Source organism: Strix uralensis, chromosome 14 (assembly GCF_047716275.1).
Source record: "Strix uralensis isolate ZFMK-TIS-50842 chromosome 14, bStrUra1, whole genome shotgun sequence".
NCBI lineage: Eukaryota > Metazoa > Chordata > Aves > Strigiformes > Strigidae > Strix > Strix uralensis.
The window spans coordinates 7,335,421-7,351,170 of record NC_133985.1 but is presented as its reverse complement, the minus strand read 5'-3'; the positions used below and the strand labels follow the sequence as shown (position 1 = coordinate 7,351,170).

The 15,750-nt window shown below is 43.4% G+C and overlaps 1 protein-coding gene across 2 annotated transcripts in view; it reads left to right on the top strand.

The window, feature by feature from the left end:
- The window catches only part of WWC1 (WW and C2 domain containing 1), a 73,593-nt gene that overhangs the window by 17,935 nt on the left and 39,908 nt on the right, over positions 1-15,750 (top strand). Inside the window, exon 1 of one of the 2 annotated variants that reach the window (XM_074883705.1) lies at positions 1,749-1,821. The exons of the other annotated variant lie outside the window; for it this stretch is intronic. Within the exon in view, the coding sequence (XP_074739806.1) occupies positions 1,778-1,821 (44 nt within the window). The 5' untranslated portion in view covers positions 1,749-1,777. Of the gene's footprint in view, positions 1-1,748; positions 1,822-15,750 lie in introns of those variants that run through there. 2 annotated transcript variants of the gene reach the window in all.

The following is a 15,750-nucleotide window of genomic DNA, read 5'->3' as shown; positions in this document are numbered from 1 at the left end:
ATAAAATGACGGAAGGGAAGAGACGGCATCTCTGACGTGCCAGGGCATTATCTGTCTGGCAAACACCTAGGACAGGGATCTCCATCTGGCGTGGGCTTGGCCCTCGAGGAGTGGTTGCTGCCATAGGAACCGAGGTCCCTGCCCGCCGGAGTGCCAGGGCCCTTCTGCTGGGATTAAACCTGGGACAGCCGCATTATGGCAGGCAGAGCTGCTGGCTCCGATGTTGAGCTCTTTGTCTTCACAACCCATCACCTGCACTGCTGCTTTTTCCTTGCTAACATCACTCTTACAGCTTCAGAATATGGCTTAAACATTATGTCGTAGTCTGCTTTCAGATGCTCAGCATGGTAAAAAGGGAATAAGGATTTTAAACATCGCTGGGGGAGCAGTATGTGCAACTGGGGGTCACACGCAGCCAGTCAGACTCTCGCAGGGCTCAGCTTTGTATTCAGATGTGCTGGCCAGCGAGCTGCAGACATTCCAGATACTTGTGTTCATTTTGGCTGTATCCAGGCACGCACTCACAAAGAGCAAGATGCGTGCAGTGAAGTATAAATCCCGTCCTCTAATGACTCAAAGCACTGTTGTGTGTGCATACATGCTTAACAGATTGTATAATTAGCTGGCTTTGTAAGCAGGCAGCATGTATGATTCTTCAGTAGTTATCTAGAAATCTTACGTGGTGTAGGGAGTGTATGTGGGTCCTTAAGCTTCTTGTATCCATGCGGCGATGACTGCTGGGCGGAGGAGAGGGGGCTGCATTCCCTGTGCCCGCAGGAGAGGGCCTTCCCAGGCCCAGCACCATCACCACTGCCTTTCCCCTGAGCCCTGGGCTGGCAGGCTGCTCTTCCCCTTGGCCGCCAAGCTGGGCAGGTTTGGCTGGCTGCTCTGGGGTGTGGAGACAGGGCGACGGGCTGTCCCCAAAGGCAGCCTCCACACAGCACCCTTAAAGACAGGCTCACCGGGTCATGTAGCCATGTGCTTTAGCGTGCACAACATAAAGTACGACTAGAGCCCTCCTCTTGGGCTGTGAGTTTGATTAGGCTTTGGCCCAGGCTGCAACATGTTTTTATATGAAATATTTAATTCAGAAATGTTAATCCTGCTGGTCACGTGCCTCACTGCAGCGTTATCCTGACCCTGCAGCACGGGAACTGCTGGGCCTGCTGGTGAAGCAGGTGCCACTGCAGTGCTGTGCCTGTTTGCTCTTGGGAGAGAGATGTTGCGAACCTCAGGGAGCTGGCTGCGAGCAAGCAGGACGGCTGGGGTTTGCTGCTGCAGAGGAATGCGACAGGTTGTGCCGGTGTCCAGGAGACGCAGAGGGTGGGAATGTGCACCAGGGCCCAGGGCTGCGTGCTTGGGATTTCAGTGGAGCTGGGGAGGAGCCAACAGGGAAGCGAACATGACCTTGAAAATCCTTATCGAGATGAAAAGGTGCAGTCAGCGAGCGCATTCCTCCGCTGGCCGTGCTGCGCACAGTGTGCTGCCTGGCCGGGCTGAGAGCGAGCGCTGTGGCTGCACAGAGCTCCAACAAACAGCTCCTTGTCAGGTCTTCAGGAGATTGCTTCCCGCAGTCGGCAGCAGGGCATCTGTCGGTCCCCTGGCAGGGCTGGCGTGATCTGAGGGTGTGTGTAAATCTAAGGGACCAGCTTCTAAAGTTGACTGTTTCTATGCACTTCATTTATAAGTAGTTACGACTCTGAAGGCAGTAGCAAGGCAAAGCCTGGCAGCTGGAGAAGATGGGCCACTCGAGAGGACCAGTTTTAATTACGATTCCATGGCAGATGAAGCTCATCTACGAGTTTGGTGCCCAGGAATCTGGTGAGCAGCCAGACAGCTCATCACAACCAACGAGGGGGGTGGTGCGATTTTCCCCAGCACTGCTTCTGTTCCTGACACTCCTCTGTTGCTGGCATGCTATTGACTGCTGAGTCCCACTAACCCAGCTGTAAATTCACTCCGCAGAAAAGTCTGGGTACTCTTCTGTTGTGTTACTGAATGGAAGCAGGTTCTGGGAGGGCTCGGAGGGTATGATAGGGGAGAGCAGCGCTGCTGGACTGGGAAGAGGAGCAAAGAAAGGGTGCGTAGGGTGGAAGGGGGAGAGATGTGTTTTATGGAAGCAGCAAACCATTAGTCTGGCTCAGCTGCTGATGTTTTTGTGCTGTAGATCTGACACAGTTCTCCCTTCCTCCTCTGTACTAGCACGTGTCCTTGTGCAGTCACATGCTGATTCAGGTTAAGAAACTGCATTGCCTAGAAATCAATCCTTTTTTTAAATGCTTTTTGGGTGCATTTAATCCTGAAGCATGTCCCAGGAAAGTGTCACAGCACAGAAAAAGCAACCCTTGTAGTGCAAAAAAGAAATCAACACTTACTACTATGACTGTGAATATGTGCTGCAAAATGATAAATGCTGCATTGCTGAAGAAATCTTAAGTATCATTACAGCTTGACTGTGACTGTGGCACTTTTATTGCTGAGACTGTGCTGCAACTTTGGGAGCAGATACTTAAAATTTGTAGGGTTTTTTTTGTCTTGACAAAGATAGAATAAAAACCCTCTTTCTCCATGGCTAGATGAACTTACTCTTGTGTCCTGTGTGTTTTTTGATAGAGGAATTCAGGTGTTTGCCAGTGTCTTTTAGGTAATTCCTTTCTAAATGCTTAGCTTAGAGCATTTGGGCAAAAATCTTGCCTCGCTTATCAAATTCAGACCCTTTTCAGTTTTGGAGGATCTGGATGTGTGCTAGGAATTTGGATGTGTGCTAATGATCTTGGGAAGTCTGGTTTTAGCTACTGTGGAAATGGTATGGCCTCTGCTCATGGAGACTGAGCTTGGCTCGCTCCTGCTGGCTGGGACAGTCCATTTGCTCTTATATGTGAAGACTTGTCTCCCAGTTGAATGAGCCGAGTCAACTTGCTGAGGAGTGCAGTGAGTAGTCTTGCCGTCGCCTCTGCTCTCATGGAAGTAGTATTTTGTCCTATTGAGTGGTAGAGTTGTCAGGATTGGTAGGCTGGCATGTGCTATATCTAGTTGGGTTACAGAGAATATGCTGTGTGTCCACAGCCTGTTCCAGGGCAAAGCACGGGATGGCATGAACACACCATTGCTCTCAAAACTGGTGCACTTGCTAGCCAGCCTCTTTGTTGATCCGAGCTTGACACCATAACCCCAGCTTTTGTTTGCCATGATACTTAAGATGAATGTAGCATCTTTGTTTTTGCATTTGAAGTTATTCATCTTGTCAGGCTGGTGTGAAATGCAACCTGTTCTGTTGAGATTCACCTCTGTTGCTTCTTAACGTGGAGCAGTTAGTATGGTGATACTGAAGCTGGTGTCTCTGCTGTCTTATGAGCCAGGAGCTTGAATTCAGTTCCAATATAAATTGAGGGGAGTGGATCATTGAATGCCGAGCAACCTACATCTTTCCAGTGCAGAGTTTGTGACCTGGGTTTCTGAGGAGTGAATTGTCTGCAGGACCACCAGCTCTCAGCTTGACTTAGCAGAATGCTGGTTGTCTTCTCCCAAGGACCTGAATCTCAGTCACTTAGCAAGGGTGTAGGAAGTCCTGTATGTCCTCATTAGCTCTGTGTCTTCCAGTGGTGAATGGCCAGTACTGTTGAGGTGAAACCTTCCTGTACGATCACATCAATGCCAGCAAGGTTCTTGTATCATCACCAAAACCAGAATTTACTCTTCAGGGGCTACTCTGATTTTATTTTGTTTTATAAACAGTTGCAATCTTTTGCTCTTTCCTGAGAGGGAGTGCTCTAAATCTGGCCTTTTTTTAAAATGTGGAATAAGGTTGCTATTTTTTCCCAAACTTCGGAGGCATTGCTAGCAGAGTTGACTCTCTGGAAGAGCAAGAGACTGACTGTGGAGAAGAATGATTTTGGTAAGTGAGAGGCTTTAGCACACCAAAGATAATATGCTAAGACCATTAACAATTGATTTCTTTTGCCTAGAAAATTTGTCTTACGAGAAATATTTCAAAGTATGTTTTATTGCTTCCAAAGGGATTTAGAGTAGTTGACTGTCAGGAGCTGATAATCTTTCAAGGTCCAGATGAGTTTTTCACATCTGTTGTATGAGGAAGAAGTGGGGATGGGAGAAGTAGGAATAGAGCAATATCAAAAAGAAACAAACTGTCTAAGGTGGTTTTAGTCACCTTCACCAGAGTATATTAGAAAGAGGAAGACTGTTCCTTTGGAATGAGGTTCCTGTACTCCTTTCTTACACACTAAAGTAAAATAGTACCTAAATATTAATAGTAAGACTAGGTAAGGTGTGTCTCTGACATATCTACAGCAAGGAGTGTGAGCAGCAGTGATGAAGTAGTACCTATGCTGAGTCTTTGCTTAGTGGAAAGAAATGCTGTGGATTTTGAACTGAGGAATAACTAAAGCTTTTGATACCTGGTACCTCTGTAAAGGTCTATTGGACACTTAAAAAATTATGATGTGCTGCGTTGGGTAGAAACTTGGTTAACTGCCTCAGGCTAAAACATACAGCAGTCTCTTCTCCACAAGGCCTTTACGGCAAAATAACTGTCAGTTACCCCATGGTAAAAGATGACACTTTCACACACATGCGCACACACGTTTAAAGATACCACCTTGCTTTTTTGGCAACCAGTTATAATTTGTGATCAGGATATCGTTTATTGCTTGTACTTAACTGCTGAGCCCTTCTACTTGCATCCTCTTTGAGCAATTGATACTGATTGCATCCATAAGCTTATGTTCATAGAGATCCTCAGATAATACTCCCTGCAATAATATTTGAGTTGTAAACAGTCTTGGGAAATGAATTTTTCATAAGGAGTTTTTCCTTGAATTCTGAAGATTGACATGTTGCTTCTGGGATTTGTCTCAAATTTTAGAAATTTTGAGTAAGACTAAAATGCTCCTCCTGGTCAGGAGACAGGGCAGCTCAGTGTAACGAAACTTGTGTTGAATTCAAGAGTGACTGTCCCCTTTCTCAATCTCATGCACCAATCTAGAGTTCTTTAGGAAAACTCATTTATTTTTCTTGTGACTGTGTAAGTTCTTTGCAAAGAAGGGGGAAAGGGTCCCCCACGAGCACGGTGTCCCTGGAGGAGATGGTTGTCTGTGTTTCGGGCGGGAGTGGGCAGCTCTCCTGGTGTCACACACGCTCCAGCTGTGGAGACTCCTGTGCACGGGGATCTCGCTCACCGCCCCGGACCTGGCAGCTGGGAATTACAAGAGCTGCTGTGGACAGTATCCCAGTTTCAAGATACCATGGTGCTGATGTGTTTGGCTTTGCCTGGGATGAAATGTGTGTTTGTCCTGAACCTGATGAAGAAGGCTTTCACCTTAGTGGCACTGTTCCAGCATCTTGAAAGTAGACAGTACCAAAACCATAGTCCTCCCAGTTTGATCTGAGCTGTGGTCCCTGAGTCTTGGGCCTGTGCCTCTCTGCAGATGGACTATTTTCTTTCTTCCTGAGCTGAGTGCTGGGTCTGCAGATCTTCAGCAGGCTGCTTGTGCCCCTTTGGAGCCAGCAGAAGGACTGCAAGTGGGCTTTAAGCTGTGCAGGATAGGTGAGGAAGGGGAATGCAAAGAGCAAAGGGCGTTATAATTTCCATGTGAACACAATTTTAATCTGTTGGCAAAATATATTGATAGTGGATCATGCAAAATAAATTATGTTTGTAAGAGTAAATCAATTAAACTCACTTGATGATGCAAATCTCATTTCTGCTGTCCTCAAATGAGCGAGCATACTTCAGTAGTTGTTGATTTGTATTGACTCCCTTGGAGTGTGTGAAGTACTGAAGTTTTGTGCTTTGTACAGTTCTGTCTATAAACACAGTTTCGAATAATTTTTTTGTGGCTTAACTACATAGTAAATCAAGGCTTTGTCACTTTGGATGAAAAAGGTACTAAACCTATTAGCTTTCTACTCTTATCTTATGCTTCTAACTCTTTACATCTCCTAAAGCTTTACTCTCCCAAGGTTGTTCTAGACATCTGTTCTTGTTTTGACATTTCTGTTTATTTTTATACAGTATGACTCTTCAGGAACTGAGAAGGCATTGCATCAACACTAATAGCACCAGTAGTAGATAGTAAATCTGATATTGTGAATTCCAGCTGCTTCAGCAGTCGCTGCATCCATGAGCTGAGTGCAGTGTAACCTGGGCTTTCTCCTCTTTGGAGGGGTGAGGTGCCGTGCCTTCATTTCCACAGGCTATCTTCAGTGCTAACCTGCAAGGCTGAGTCTGTTGAAATAGTTTTGGTTTGCCCCTCTTAAAGGATATGGCATGGATTACAGTTTGCAGAGCAGTACTTATGCTTAAGTATGTGTTCTGTATCCTTAATGCACAGTTGCTTTGCAACTAGAAGGATTTTTTTCTTCTGCTCCAAGATGATCTTGACCAGGCATCTCCTCTGATTCTTACAGGCAGATAGAAATATTCCTGTTCATACCTGGTACTGCTGAGTTTACAGTGGCATTGAAGGGGCCCGTGTCCTCCTATGACTGCACTTGGGCCTCTTTGGGGTTCGCTTGACTTGGTAGCTTCCTATGTGTAGCTGGATTCAGCTCTATCTGGACCTGGACAAGATTTCCAAGTTGACAGGCTGCTGTCAGATCAGAGAGCAGTGAAGTAATGTTTCCAGAACTGATCTAGGCATTGCATAACAGCTAAGTGGCTGCAGTCGATCTGTCTTGGAGAAGAGAGCGGAAGAGGCTGTGGTGATGCTCTGCTGCTTGCCTAGACTATGTTCTGCAAGTGATGCAGAACAAAGAGCCTGCTAATGTTGCTGTTTGGGATTGGGAACATCAAATAGCTATATAACTCGATATGAACATTTATAATGCAGAAATAGCAAGCAGACAGTCCTGCTAAAGCTACTGTATGGAGTTAGCAATTAGCACAGTGCTAGTAGGAGGTGAACCAGAGAGCAGCATGCAAGCTATGTGCACGTAAAACCAGCCTCCTGTGCTTCCCTTGCCCCTTTCTAAATAAGCTCCCATACTAGCAATGCTTGGTTTCTACATTGGGTAGAGTCCAGCGATGCCATCCTCGAGCTGTCTGTTTTCCCACTTCAAATGCCGTGTGAATAAAGGCCACAGGAGCTGGTAGTGTTGCAGGAGGTATTTGCTGTCATACTGCTCTTTTTCACAGTAGAGATAGAACGTGCTGGTAAGAAATATAGCAACATGCATTGCTTCTCAAAGAATTAAGGGTTTTAATCAGCATACAGGAAGTGAAAATTCAGTGCCTAATGAAGTCCGATTGTGGGATGAATGACAAATCTGTTCCTCTTCAGAGACATCCAAACGGTCAGCCCAGTGCTTACTCTGCTGTCACTGCCTGTCTCTGCATGCTGCCGTCCATCCTGAACTCCGAGGTACAGCACTTGTTCAATACTTAGCTCATTGCCAAAATCTCAAGTATTTATATTTTTCTGGCAGTAGCTATTGGTTCCCTGCTATAGGAGCTGTGCTGAGCCGGGGGAGTCTGTCCTATACACCTCTTTATCTTGAGGCATCTTGCCAATGTAAACTGCTGCCACCCACACTACAGGCAGCCTTTCAGAGAAGTAGGAGTGCAGGCTGTAAGAACAGAGACAAGCCTTCCAGTTCATAATCTCCCAAATATGTCAAGAAACTAGTCTAACTACTCTGTCTGGATGTTTGGTAAACAATTTTCCCCTTACTGTGAAGTGACCAGTCAGTCCCCTTCTTTGAGAACAGTCAAACCTCCGAGTGGAGAGAGAGCTTACTTGGTTTTAGTTAATCTATTCAGGCTGTGCAGGTGGCAAGGCTGCTTCTCATCCTAGAACTGAAGGCAAACTTAAAAAACAACCTCAACTATTTAAAACTGAAGACATTTTAATTACTTGCACAGTTAAATTCCAACTCTTGCATGCTTTTAGTTTAGTAGTGTTGCACTGTTCTCATCAAGCTGTACCTTTTTAATATCTTTTCTGCTTAATCAGTTCAGGAAAGCATGCAGGATATACAGGTTGGCAGGCAAGTTAATGTTGTGAGAAGCCTCAACTCCCATTTCCTGACTTCTTAACCTTGAACTATCCCAGGAATTTTGCATTTGAGTGATTAAGAAGGTATGACTGACCTCCTGCCTCTCTCCTGCTAGCAGAACCAGTTTGTTAATCTCTGGGAATGATCTAAAATCTGTAAGTGGTTTTTGATAGTCTTCACCTCACAAATAACTTGGTAGTTCTTTGCTTCCAGGGGTAAATGATCTGTACTGAAAAGAAATGAATGGGCAAACACTGTCACTGTGTGCAAAGTAGAGCTTGTAAACATGCAAGCCTTTTCAGAAGTGGATAGAACAAGCAAGCAGCTGACTTAGATTGATACGTAACTAGGCTGTGGCTGGTGGCATGGTAAATTGTGTATTATATAGCTCAATGCTTCTGTGAATCTGTTTCAGTAGTAGAAATGTGTTACTATTAAAGGTGTAAATGTATTTGTGTTTGGAATGCTTGAAATACAGTCTATTGCCTGACTTCACATGTCTTTGGTGTCTTCTGGTCTGCTTTGTGTAGAATCTACTTGGGCAGCCTGTGACTAATTTCTGTAGAAAAAGGAGAATGTGGATGTTACCCACTCATGCAAAAGAAGTAAAGGGTCTAAACTGGCAAAGTACAGGCAACTCAAGATCACCTGAATGAGGCGCAGGGGTTATTCTCATGTCCTGGCCAAAAAGCAGTAGAGGACATCACTGAGTTCTTCAGTGGAAATAAAACTGTTTAAAATTATAATAGCTTGGAAAATAAGCTCTGAGGATAGATTTTGGGCTTGCTATCCCAGATGTGGTCCAGTGCATGGAGCATCAGGGGCCAGAGGAGATGCAAGATGAAAGATCTTTGGGAGACTGAGATGATGCTCAATAACCATGGCAACGAAGGAAACCACTTCTGAAAAGAAAACAGCTCTACAGTCTTGAGTTACTTGAGATGTTGTGTTGTTTTTTTAAGGCATTGTTATTGATGATGTTTACATTATAGTTTAAGCAAATTTGTTTGGTTTACAGCAACAACTGTAAATAAGCTGTTTTTCTCAGACTTGACCCCATTTTTACTGTAAGGGGTGTAGTTCTGTTCCTAGTTATCCTTTATCACAGCAAGACCAGGAGCAGGCTGCAATGCTGTACACACTGACAGTCATTGAAGTGACATCTGTTTGGGGTAACTAGAAGTTTAGAGTGACTGTGCCTTTGTGTGGGTCTTGAAATAATGTCTGGCTTCCAAAACTTTGAAGTCTCATATTTGATCTCTTATCAGACTCCTTGGAACATAGTTAAGAAGCTTGTCAAATTTGTGATCACTTCTTGAAGTCTTCTCTTTGTTACCTGGAAAGCACTTTCCCATTCATAGTTCTTATCTGCCTGTGGTGGTCCTGAATTACTCCTCTCTGCTCCCCTTGGTTTGGAGGTCTCCCCTTCTAAACCCACTGCAATTGCTGAGGTTTTGGTGCAATGGAGGGTGCTGTTTGGCCCAGAGCTGCCTGTTGTGTCACTGCTGAGGATACTGGCTGTTAGGGATGAGCTGTTCTCATCGCCTTTTCCCTAAATTGCAGTTGGAGTGGGAATCCAAGGGAGTGTTTCATCGTGCCCAGGTGTGTGGTGACGGCGCAAGGAAAACTTTGCCAGCAAGATGGTAAAGCAGGGCCTCTTTACTGCCACACCTCCAGCCTCCAAAGGCAATTCTCCCTGCAGTGAGAGAAGATGCTCCCAGGGAAAACAGTTACTATAGTGACGAATAGCCCTGGTGTGTTTGAGGGCTGGATCACCAAGTTGAGTAATAAATGTGTAGGAGTCTATTTTTAAAAGCTTTTGTGAGGAGGAGATTGCTGTAGTCCTAGAAAATTTGTCTGCAAAGTGATAGGTTTTTCTATGCTGAAATTTAAAAATAATCATTGTCTGTCTTGAGAATGGGATGACCTCATTAAAAACAAAGAAGCTTGTATGTCATCGTGTCGAGCCTCCTGGCAGTGATTCTTGCAGCAGCCTTCTGAGTTGCAGTAAGAGCTCTACCCATTAACAGGTTCCTCAAAACTCAGACCCACGGGGACCTTGTGTACAGCTACTCCAGTGTCACAGCTGGAATCGAGGTGCTTTTAGCCCTTTTGCTATCCTGGTCTGTGTAACCAATCCTGGCACATAATGAGCGGTGAATTTCATTCAAATGAGAAATGAAGAAATGCTGTGTGTTTAAAAAAAAAAAAAAAAAAAAAGTAGAAGCCACTGAAAATAAAACCTTCCTCCAAGCTTCTCCCACAAAATGGTGGGTTAAAAAACTATTTGCTTTTATAAGAGAAGTGGTATGAGTGGAAGTATCTGCCAGAACTCATAATTTTATCTAGCTTGACTTACCCATGAAACCGCTATGCCTCACACACTTGCTGTGTACCCTTGAGTGCAGGAGGGACAGGGAGAAATGAACAGAGCTGTTAGGTTTTGGTGCCTAATGCTGTAGCTGTAAGAGAGGCTGACACAAAGGTCCTGCATGATCCAGGTGATACCTTTGTAGTCCTTATGCAGTGAGCCACTGCTGTCGGTACAGTGACCTGTAGGAAATCCCCTGGTCTGTAGTTTCACCCATATAGTGTCATGAAAGATTTTGTATAAGGCCATGTGATCTGTACTGAACTGATTGAAATAAGGCTCTACTGTTTCAGTGGCTTTGCTGTGTTATGGGGGTTTGAGGAACCCTGCAAACATAGGGATTAAGTGGGTTTACATACAGCATAGAAGCTTGGCAATCCACTGTTGATTTATAAATGCTTAATGTCTTGGTGACCCAAGCACGCCGTTTGCTGTCTTGTGCATATACATACATGCACATATGTACTCACAGCCATGAGCCTAACTAAAAAGCTCTGTGGGGGTTTGCTAGATAGGCCACCAATTGGCACTGAAGTCCAATAATTACAAAAATAATATTTCCTGTTTTAAGAAGTTCAGAATTGATTTCTCTTACCCTTGTAATATTAACTCCAGATTTGTAAGTGGCACTGTTCACCCATCTCCTCTTCCCGTCAGGAACCTCTGATCTTACAGCCATGTTTAACAAACCTTATGTCAATCAAAAACTTGTTATACAAGGATTATTTGCCTTCAGTTTCCTGTGTAATGAGGTTTTTGATTGACAACAGTGGAGTTAAAGACTATAGAAAGGCTTTCTGAATCTGAGATGAGCAAGTTTCCATTTAATAGTGTTTGCACATGATAACATTGGCTTCTAGTTTTATCTGGGAAAGAAGCTAAAGGTGATAGATCAGAAATAAGAAATATAGAAACCCTTCTCATTTAAAAATTATGTGACTTGAACTAAAGCTAGGAAACTAACTTTCTATTTCCTACTGTGGGAGCAGGATTTGAACATCCTTCACTGTACAAATACTTGAGCTATTGGGGACAGACGTTTCACAAAGATGGAAGCGTCTTGGTATGTTCACTGGCCAGTGGGTGGGCAATGGCTTTCCCCTCAGCCTGCCTCTGCCTGAAGACTGTAAGGTACTACTCAGGTTAGGAAGTTGGGTGATGCTGTTATCTTTTACCTCTGTTATCAGGATTATTTTCTGAAATGGTGTTCTTGACTTGCTGTGTGTGGTGGTTGCTGAGGGTACCTGGTTTCCAGGTGTCCTAATGAGTAATTGCACTTGCTCAAGTAAATTTGAATTTCTTGAATGAAATTAGATGAAAAAATAACATATTGAAAACTAAGAAACTATGATGGAACTTGGTAAATCTGCGTTGATGTGTCTTTTTCAAAATACTAAATATTCCTAAAAATGACACTGATTAGTGGGTCTAATGGGAGAGGGCAGTCACAAGTAGGATGAACATGAGATACAGGCGAGTTGATATGAGGTGAACATGTGAGTTACTTTTTGGTGTGCTAGAAGGCCAGAGTTAGGCTATGATTTACAGATACCTTCTCTAGCTCAGGCTGGTTTCTCTTGTAGGAACTCTACACCAAATTTGGCCTCCAGTCTAGAAGCAGATGAGGAGCTTCAGGAGTAGTTCTGGTCTAACTGATGCTCTAAAGGGCATTAGAGTAAAGCGAGCATGGTTGGAAGATGCAGACAAACTCGTGTCTGAAAGTGTCATTTCTTTTAACTAGGCCAGTTTGGGTTTAACAAAAAATGCTATACCTACAGACTTTAAGATTTTTCCTTGGTTCCCTCTTTGCGACTGGAGATCATAAGTCAAAGTCAGGATTTTCTGAACTTTTTGGGTACATTGCTTTCTTTTGAACACTGGATGAACATATCTGGAGGTTTTCCTAATGGAGGAGGGTAAGGAATGCATAAACCATTTTGTAGGTTTTCTTCCTTAGTTATAAGCATAGTCGGTGAAAGGGATCCATTTTTCTAGATTGCTGGTTTGAGTCTAGCTACAGAGAGGACTTATTATATGATAATGTGGTTTGACTGAGTTGATGAGACTGTTCCAAGGCTGCTAGGAAGCTTTGTGAATTGCAAAGGAGATGTTTCAAAAGAAATAGTTTTGCAGATGTGCCCTAGCTTTAACTTTCCAAATGCAGAAACAGTCCTGTTTTATGCACAAATAATAAACTGATTGAATCATGTTTTGCTGCAAGAAAGAAACTTTACCTTTTGCTCATTTAATCAGTCATGCTATGTTTTGAGTGTGATTAGGGAGATGCTTGATTTTGGACCCTTCTGGAAAGCTGGTTTATTTTGATCTTCATCACAATCCTTAAAATCATATCTTAAAACAAGGAAATAATCTTCTTTTTCTTTTTATGCTTTATTCATAGTCTGGCTACACAACATATTGCATGTCTTTCATCAGTAATTGTAGCACTGCTGCTTTGATTTGTGCCAGCTTTTCCCACAACAGCAAGGGAAAGGAGTTTAGAAGAGTAAGTAATTTGGTTATGAAGCTGCAGTTATTTGGGGAAATAGCTGTATGACATATGTTGTCTGTAATAAATGGAATTACTCTCTTAATTCTAAAACTAATTACTCTTCTGTTTGCTAGTTGAATGACAGATTTCTCCTTTAATGAATACTTACTCTTCTGTATAAATAGGAGAGTTGCAAGCTTGCAGTTTGCCAGGGAGAACAGCACTAGTCCATACTTGGTGGTGGGTGCTCCTTGTGAGAGATACTGAAAATATGAATCTCTAAGGTGAAATTATTATCTGTTTCTGAGCCCTGGTAACTGGCAAGTTTCCAGTTGGCTTATGTCATTGCTATAGCAGACTGGTCCTGCCTTACTTTTTCTCCCTTTTTTCCAAAACTCCAACTGAAAGAACTGGCTGGATGTAGTTCATGCATTGCACTTCATATGGAAAATAGAAATAAGCATCCTTCAGTTGCTTGGTCCTGGCTTTCTATCGAGTCTGATAGTTCCAGAGCACAAGTAGAAGGAATTCAGCTGCTTCTGGCAAAATAGGACTGGACAAAAGCTGAGCAGGAGCTTTATGAGTTTGGTATTAAACTTTGGAGCATCAAAGTTGGCACTACAGTGCCGTTCTGTGATGAAAGTAGTCCCAAGTCCTGGGGCTGATAGTGCAACTCAATTCTGTTTTTAAAAAATAAAAGTTTGATTTTAATCTTATATGTGATTCTTGAGCAGAATTCTGCTGCAGAAAACTCCACTCAGTGTGTCATACAAATTAAGCTATTGAGGTATGTTTTATACCTGCAGCACACCCTCACCTAGTATACTTTAAGTATGCGCTTAATTACTGCTCCATGTTGAGGGATGTTTGCTTGGATCACTTGCCAGAAATATTGAGCACTGTATCTGGGACATGGGAAATGCATGGTTTCTGGTTTAATCTATCTGTAGGGCTGAATGGAAGCTGGTGTGCAAGGTTAGACTGCAAACCCAGGATGAAATTACACCACTTCCTACAAAGCTCTCTATAGAAGTAGCAAAACAGTAACCACAAAATCAATTCATAGCAATATTTTGAGTGTTACTCATCAAATGATGCACTGCAAAAGACCACTGGGACTTTGCATGGCCTAGATGGCACACCTTACCCCTGCTGACTATAAATACATTTTTACAAATAAATAAATACTAACTTTTCTTCCTTTCCCTTGTTCCGGATAAACTGTAATAAGCATTAAATCTAAGCTTTATTATGGACTACAGGTGAAAACTTTTCACTGAATTTTTTTTTTATAAAGTGTTGGGCCATGGAAGAACAATGTCACGCTTATCAAGGCAATCAAATAATTACTACAACACAAGTCCTCAACACAAGTCCTCAGCAGTTAGGCTGAAGTATCATCATGCTGGTTTTCCTGATGTGTGTGAAGTTGAGACCAGCCCTTAGACAGCTTTTAAAAATCAGCTTGATTCTGAAGTCGCAAGGAGATAAGTGGAAACCAGTTCTTGTGGTTGTCTTTTGGTTTGGTTTTTTTGCAAATGCATGACCATTCTGAAGACACTGAGGGTTTTTTTGCATTTGTTTTTCTGGGCTTGCAGGAGAAGGCACCCACAGGAGCACCCACCCTAGTGTCAGAGTGCCAGGAGAACAGCGAGGCCCTTGGTGTGCCACATCCTGGGGCAGGTTGGCAGTGTGCACATTTTTACCCTTGTGCCTCTTGACTTGGTCAACTCAGAGTAGCACATTTGGGTACTCGGGCTGAGGAAACAGCTTATACACAGGGATAACAATCAGAAGTATTGAGTTTCTATTTTATTTTCAGGTGATCTCTATTTTCCATACAAACATGCTTTTGGTACACAGTCTATATTAAGAGCAGTAAAAATAAACCTTTCAGTGAAACTTTGAGTAAGTTTCACAGTTCCATGTTGTGAAGCTCTGAGTTCTTTTTTGCACTGCAGAGCTTTAAGTTAAATTGAAATTTTCTGAGAAAATAGTGATTCAAGCACTGCTTCAGATAGCAAAGGCAATGTATTGAAAGTGAAATGTAACAGTAGGTAAGACAGACATCTTGGTGGCTTACATAGCTTTTACAGAAATGTTCACACCTTGTTCTTACTGTGTGCCAGACTTCCAGGTCATGGTTTGGGGGGGGAATTGTGTTAGTCATTAAATGTTGATTTTATGTTGAACTTTTTCGAAGGTTTTTTTCTAAAATTCCCCTTTACACTGATAAGTGACTGTAAGATTTTAATATGGGGCTCCCAGTTGGTTGCTCAGTGCCTCCAGAGGTAGTATGCTCAAGTGCACTCAAAACTTGAAACTCTTTATCTAGCTGCCAGCCGTGCTGAGTTACCTATGGATATGAGAGACTTTCTGCAAAACTGTTCAGTCTCTTACAGTGGGTTGGAAACTTTGCTCTCTTAACCACCTTATCTTCCTGTGGAATGCCACTTATGTGTGGCAGGGTTTGGTACAGCTCCATGGCTGCTTTTTGACCCAGGTGCTGTTAGCATGTGCAGCGTAACTGCTGGAGAGGGGTTGTGGTGTTTTACGGTGTCTCCTGTGCTTTCTGCCCAAAGGGCTCTTCTGGCCAGTCAGACTCGTTGGCTCCAACATGAAGTCATGGCTCTCCTTCCAGGTATGCCACATGTGGTTCATTGGGGTTGTGTGATGGATCTGTGGCATATTGTGCTTTTGGCAACTGGATTTGAGAGATACCTGCAAGCTTAATTCCTCCTGGCTTGTGCCTCCCTGCAGTGATATGTTTGGTTTGTAGTTTTGTTGGTGCAAGCTGAACGTTGTTAGCTCAGAGTCAAAGGGAGGGAAGGGGCATGATTCCAGTGACTAAAATCTGTGGGGTGACTCAAGGAGT